Source organism: Erigeron canadensis, chromosome 1 (assembly GCF_010389155.1).
Source record: "Erigeron canadensis isolate Cc75 chromosome 1, C_canadensis_v1, whole genome shotgun sequence".
Lineage (NCBI taxonomy): Eukaryota > Viridiplantae > Streptophyta > Magnoliopsida > Asterales > Asteraceae > Erigeron > Erigeron canadensis.
In genome coordinates this window covers 55,333,701-55,341,617 of record NC_057761.1, presented here as the reverse complement: position 1 = coordinate 55,341,617, position 7,917 = coordinate 55,333,701, and the positions used below count along the sequence as shown (strand labels likewise).

General features: G+C 33.3%; 1 protein-coding gene across 1 annotated transcript; it reads right to left on the bottom strand.

Moving 5' to 3' along the window:
• Positions 1-465: 465 nt before the first annotated feature.
• LOC122609087 lies at positions 466-971 on the bottom strand. Its single transcript, XM_043782150.1, has one exon. It carries the CDS (start codon positions 923-925, stop codon positions 476-478), a length of 450 nt encoding a protein of 149 aa, XP_043638085.1. The 5' UTR covers positions 926-971; the 3' UTR covers positions 466-475.
• Positions 972-7,917: the final 6,946 nt, after the last annotated feature.

Below are 7,917 nucleotides of genomic sequence, written 5' to 3'. Positions count from 1 at the left end.
TAATAACCCTTGATCAGATTCTGGTAATAACGTTTCGTCGATGATAACCCTTGCTCTGAACCCGATATCGTTAAATGGGGAAGAAAGAAAAGACAAGCAATATGATAATACTTGATCATGTAATAGAGAAGAAAGAGTTGAGGTTGATTCATGTTGATAGATAGTTTATATTTAGAGTGAGGAGAGAAAATTAATACAAGGTTATTTAACCCAAGTTAATATCATACGATTGACGTGGATGGGCCTCATCACTTAAATTAGTAAAAAGTGTTAGTCATTGTATCAATCCTCTAAAATTAATATATGACTTGTATCATGAGAGCATATATATATATATGTAGTAATTAACTAGTTAGATTCAAATTTATATTCATATTCATAATAGTTAATCGTTTCCCCAATTACAATGAAATAATTTAATTCATTATCGGTTTTTCACTAACCGGTCTCAAAACTACTAGAGGGAACACCGATTTCATTCTTTCCGTGACGGACTTCTCCAGAACCCACGCTCCGAAAACTTCTCCCACATTTCATTTTCCAACGCCACCACATCTTTATCCTCCGCCATGGGCGTCATAAACCGTTCCGCCGCCGCCACCACCGCCGGATGCATCAACAACTCATCCTCGATCCTGCTACTCTCACTCCGACCACCGCCGTTACTATTCCGGTGCACCATCAACCTCCGGTGCCGGCGACGACGCATGGCGTTCCTGCATAAACCCGCCGGAACTTTATACATAGTGAGAACCATGAAATCAACAACGGCGCAAGGGAAACAACAGCATACGGCGGCGACCTCCGCCGTGGTACCGCCGGCGAGCTCCGCCATGCGGTTGCCGGATCGGCATGAGGAATGTTGTTGTAATAACTGGCGGCGTTCTTCTAAGGAACGGCGGAGAACGAATTGTGGTTTCGGCATTGTTAAATATTAGGGTTTTAATTTGTGGTTCGTTTGGGAATTAACGACGAACGGTTAATTTGGGGGGAAGGTTTGAAAGTTATAAAGGGAAATTTTAACGGAAGGTTAACATACAGTTGGAAGGTTAATATGGCATAGTTAATTCCATACACACATTATAAAAACTTACTTATCATTATTTGAGGTGAATTTGTGGCTGTTTTTGTTTCTGAGAATTTACAGGGGGAGTAGATATCGGAGGTAATTTGTTTGAGAGGGAAAATATAATGTACAAATTAGTATTGTATTATTCACAACAAGAAAAGAAAACATCGTATCTTTATTTTACAAAAAGGAGTTGTACTCGCCATGTATTTGCATCGTACAAATTTTAATATGACTAGCTTTCAATTTTTTTTTACTAGACATGACATTGTACACTATGTTAAGTAAGTTAAGGAAGTAAATTATGAAAATGATAAACACTCTTAAACAATTCTCTTATAAATCTTTTACTCGTATTAATTTGATAAAATAAAAAATTAGTGGATCATACGTCATGTTTTAGTGTTTTTAAAAAGACTATTAGAATATTTATAAGAAGGATATATTATTTTCATTAAATTATTAAATCTATGTAAAATAATACAAATATTAATTAAAATAAAACATATAAAACAATAAGTTTTTTTGTCATTGATAAGCATTATGCATCAATATATATATACTTGTGTTTTGTGAATATTCATGCATTATTTTCATTATGATTTAAGGATTAAAATTTTGTTCTATTTATTTATTTTAATAATTTTGTATAATAACGACCAACGTTTAAATATTTATCCGTTTATGTTCAATACAAGAGAAAGTAAATAATGTAATATCATAGTTAACCACTTGATGTCCATTTTATGGTGCATGTATTCCCTTCTTACTTAGTTAACATTTTGAAGAATACAATAAATGAGTGTATATGTGTTTTGAGATTCTCAATAAGAAGTGTGTCGTTCGAGCATGAAAGTTTTAAAGAGTCTATTTTACCTATACCAATTATTAACGAAACTGCGGAAGAACAAGACTAGTGGTGTTATCGACTACATATAAGTCGCAGTATGTATGTCTGACACACTTTGTGTTAACCACTTAACCGTATGAGAAAATTTTGTATCCAACAAATCAACAATACATGATACATCCTTGGCATAATATTTTGCCAATTAGGTCTGTCCCAATCGTGACAATGTCCATACCTCTTCCAAATTGTTACATTACTTCTCTATTTTTTCATTTCACAACACATTCATGCTAATATAACTTTTTTTTTACTTCTTATCCGTTAATTATTTCATTATTAAACAAAACAATAACAAAAACATAAATGTTATTTTTAATTGGTTGTTACACGCAATCCCATCCCAAGATTCCCAACACCACCCCCCTCTCGTTCGCATCACCTCTTTCTCCATGTCGAGCTATCAAAGATTGACCAGGAAACACCCACTACCAATGATGTCGATTAAGTAAGGAGGTGTTTGTTACAACAGAATTAGGGATGAGCAAAAGACGCATAAACCTAAACCTAAACCCAAACTGGAACCGCCCGTCTAAAGCCCTAACGGGCCGCGTCACGGGTTGGTCGGTCCGGGCCAGGTTGGGTGATGCCAAAGCCGAGAAAATGTTAAGGAAACCTGTGACCCGCCTGTGTCTGACCCGACCCGAAATGAGCCTTCACGGGATGGTTCACGGTTCCGTTTTTCATGCTTTTACGAGTCACGGGTCAACCCGGTTCGGACCGGATCAGGACGGGTTTCAATCCATGCACATCCCTACCCTAGATGGAATGGAAAAGGGAGAGGCTTTTAGTTTAGTCTTCCTTTGAATCTATGGATTAGCCATTAATTATCTTCTTTAAACCCACTAACAATACATGAAGCCCATATAGCTGCAATAGCCCAGCAGAGAAGAAGTCCAAGTCTAGAGTCCATCACGAGCTTATGACATTCATCCTTATATTTCCAGAACCTAATCAAGGATTACGAAACATAGTTAGTATTAGTAAAAACAAAATTTCAGTAGTGGTTACCGTCGTCTTAGTTAACATGTTGTGAACGAGCGAGCTTTGTTTTGTTTCTTGTTTCTAAAGCTCATATAACTAAATAAAATAGTTCACTATTTTCTTTTGGAAGTATCTCTCCTCAAACAGTCAAATAACTTTTCAAAAGTATTTAATGAACACTTCTTAAATATACTACGATATTTCTAAAATCATCTCGCAATTTATATTAGTGTCATTTTTGTTTTATAAATGTAATGTTATTATGTTCTTATATGAAAATGGAAGATTCGAGTTTCATGGGAACACACGTCAGGGCCGACAAGTATATATGTGCTACCAAACGTCTTTAACCTACTGAGTTATTTATTTATTTATATTTTATTTGCAACGTTCGATCGACCAACGAGATAGTTGAAGGCATAACACTCGGTGGAACTTTCTTATGTTGAAATAAAACACAGTTCCGATAATAACGTTATCATGTTTTTCAAAAAAATGTTTTCTTTCGGAAAATAATAATGACAGCGGTTGTCATTAAAAGTATAATAATTTTTTTTAATTTTTTTTTTTCAACATTCAAAAGGATTCCATTGATAATGACTAGTGAGAAGTTAAAAGTACAGTGCAGAGATAAAGATTACACGAGATAAAAATATATTAATAACCGCCCCTGAAGTTACAAATTTTAATGTATGAAATTAATCCTAAAGACTATCATTAACAAAACTCTAATTAATATAATTAATGAATACTTGGTCAATAGTTTACATTTATTATTTGTATAATTCAAGATTTCAAGCGGTTGTTTTGTAACTTCTCAGCCCATTTTACATCTTGTAAACAGGTTGTGGTAATATATGTTTGCATTTACCAAAAAATGAACGAATACTTGTGTTACAACATATATATTTTGGGTTATATGTCACGGGTATATGTGCCTTTAATATTGGTCGGCACCGTCCTTTGTTCTTTTGTCACCAGAAAGCGATTGTACTACGAGTACTACTTTATAGTACTTATTTCCAATTCTATTTTCACTGACTTATGAATAATTCCCAAATTTCTACCAAATGTATTATGTACCTCAGACTCTCAGAGAATGACCCAGATGTGGCCTTACACTTTATTACGAGTATTATGTTATTATGAGATAAAATCCGGATTGAAAGATAGGCATAGATAGTCTAATCAAGAGGATTATGACTTATGAGCATACATTTTACAGGCCTCAAACATTCATATGAAGACTTGTGAAGAAGGGTCATAAACTATTAGCAATCACTAAATCTTTGCAAAAAACCTACCCAAATCAGAAGGGCAAAACTGTTCATTTATTATTTCAAATCCATATTTAAATAACTCAATGTCCATTTCATTAACATACATCTATTTATATCTATATCTATGCTATATTATAAAACACAAGATTCAACTTTTCAACATTCAACACATGATAATGCATAATGTACCATACATCAATGTCTCACAACTTTCAACTATCATTTTCATCTATCTCCTCAAATCTCAACCACTCATTTTTTTTTCTCTCTCCTCTAAAAATCATTTTATTTCTCTAATTCATTCAAAATCTTTTATCTAAAAAACCGTACATCGATAAATTATAAAAATTAGATGAATGTTCTTATAATTTCATACTCTTTCATTAGAGATGTCATTCTATATATTTTTGACAAAATTTTTAAATCCGATGATGGAGCCCGTACGACTAAGACATTTTACTATTACATTCTAAGACCTATCAACCCCACCATCTCACCGCCGCAACGCGCGGGTAAATTCTCTCGTACTATATTATAAAGCAAATCCACTTTTGAACTTTTAACTTTTCAACATTCATATAATACCCTTAAAAGAAATTACAACTACTCATTTTTTTTTCTTTTCCTCAAATCTCAACTACTTATTTTTCTCTATCCTACATAAATCATTTTATTTCTCTAATTCATTCAAAATCTTTTATTTCAAAAACTATAAATCGATAAATTATACGAGTAAAAATTATATGGGTGTTCTTAAAATTTCATGCTCTTTCATTAGAGATGTCATTCGATATACTTTCGACAAATTTTAAATTTGAGTGCGGAGCCCGAACGGCTAAAACATTTGGCTATCACACTCTATAACCTATCACCTCCTATTATCTATTATACTCTATGACCTATCACCTCCACCATCTCATCGCCGCAATGCGCGGGTACTTTGTCTCGTAGTGATATTATAAATGGGTTGGAGTTAAGGCTAATGAGTTTGGATCATACATGAAACAACCCAACTAACACATCTATCCGGGACGTTAGGTATCAAATCCCGAAGTGCGTCCCATTTAAACCCGAGCTACACTTGCATTTTTTTGACTGATTTGTTTTTAGACATAACTGATTATATATCAAGTTAAGAATCTCAAGTAGTCAAGTGAGTTGGATTTAAACACTAACATCAGATAAACACATACTAATGCTTATATTAACAAGGATTGACGAGGATAAAGGTACCGGGCAATTGTAATCTCAAGCGATTAAGTTCATTCAATCCGTGCAAATGGTGTTGTGAACTAGGTTAGTTTTATACAATAGGAAGGTTCTGTTTTCACCTTAAATACCACCTGCAAAAATTGTATATCTGCAAGCTTGAAACTTCTATCTTGTATAGTGATATACATATAACAATATAACATATATATACAATACATAGAAATTTAGTTATAGATATAAATATAGTTCCTTACAAAACATAGATAATATGCTACTTTCCTTACATGTCAGAACCATCAGAATTTGCGCAGTATTTCCCGGTACCGATCCTGATTGGTATCGATCCCGCAAACTTATAAAAGTGGGTACCGGTCCTGGTCCCATTTGGGACTCGCCGGTACCAGGACCGAGTCGTTATTGAGACAGGATCGGGATTATGGAGTTTTTGCCTATCCCCACACATATGGTATATGTTTGGGGGGAAGTGAAGGAGGTGCTGTTATGCACCCAACTTGGATGAAATCCTTCTCACATACTAATTTTTTAAAGCATAAAATACATGGGGGGCCAATTATTTATTCATTATATATTAAATATTAAAAAACTAGTATGTGAGAAGGATTTCACTCAAATTGGGTGAATAACAACACTACCTTCACTTTTCCCATATGTTTGATGAAATGTATATTATTAAATATGAATATTACTCATGTTTGTTTTGTTCTTATGATGGTTATTAATTCATTGAGTAAGACAAAATTCACTAATTTATCATAAAAACACTAAACAAATTGAGAAGATATTATAAGACATATTTTTGAAATAACCAATCCATCCGATGAGGCTGAAAGTAAAATTTTCCTTTTTAAATCATGATAAGCAGATCACAAAGTAAACACTTATTATCAAACGGATATTATGGAACGATGAAGTATTTATTTTCTGAAATGGTTGGTGAAAAAGTGGAAGAACACCTGAATTTCACGTGACGTTTTACTTCTATGGTTTCAGGCCCGTCCATGTCAACATTACAATTTACAGCTTAATAGTACTACTTTTTGATATATATACCAAAATTATAAGAATACACAATTTGTTTCTAAACCACTAAAAGCTAATCAATAACTTTTTCGAAAAAGTAAAGCATTGTTATGTAGTACTTCTACAAATCAGCTATCACTTATCATCATAAAATAACTATTTTCCTTGTACTAATTCTATAATCAGTACTTCTACTTTTTGAGTTTGAGAAAGCAAAATTGGCTCGGTGACATTTTACTGACTAATTAAGGCCACAAAGTTAACTTAACAGGGTTACAAAGAGTTTGATTTACAGCATACTGGATGGGATCACACGGGCTCAAGTGAGTCGATTAAGGTTATCAGAATATCAATCTCTTGGAGAATTAACTCCCTCGTCATCAGATAAAGCTCTCGTGGTTCCACATCATTTATATGTAGAATATTGATAGTAAATATAGGGAAAAGTGAATGTGGTGTTGTTATGTACCTAAGTTGGGTGAAATCCCTCTCATATGCTATTTTTTTAATCCATAAATAACGGCACCACCTTCACTTCCCCCATATATATATATATATATATATGATTTCTTTGGCTTACAAAAAAACCATGTGAGCTATATATTTTGTATATATGACTCACTAAGGTTGTCATGCTTACGTCGAATCGTTCCTAAAGGACATACATGATGTACTATGCCTCAGGACAAAACCTCATTTGTCAGTTCTAGCTTGGGCTAACAGGTAGACGAAGTAAGACGTTTAACCAGCTATCTTGGTGACCATATATATTAAGTCCCAAACATTCAATATATACATTTAACTAATCCTCAAAATTAATGGAAACTGCTTTGCTTAAATAAACTACAAAGATATGAATTAATACGCTAACTTAAATTTTGAGTTTGATATGATCATGCATATGATGAAATTAATCCCAATTATCCGTTATGGAGATATCCTGACTCCATATGAAATAGATAAAAGGTATGTAAGAATATGTGTGCCAATTATATGAGAAAAATTCCAAAATGTTGTGTGCCCTAAGAGAAAGGTAACATGAGAACGAACCAAGACCTCACAGTATTGATGACATTTATATTCGTGGATTACTAATTAAGCTTCATTACAAAAACCTCCATTAATGCTAAAAGTTCAATAACAATGACTCTTCTGTTGACGCTCATCACACAAAAACATCGATAACGTTTGATAAAAAATACATAAAATTTCGTACCCTTACACGTATACGGCAGCTGTGATCAGAGGGTACTGACTTAGACGTGTTGAGTTTTTATAATAAATGTACAATTACAAGAATATATATGCTTGATTTGAATGTTAGGTGTCTTTCAAAAATCAAATAATAACTTTATATATTGATAAGGGCTTTTTGGTCTTTCAAAGTTATGGACATTATAAATAGATAGCTAGCTCCCTACATA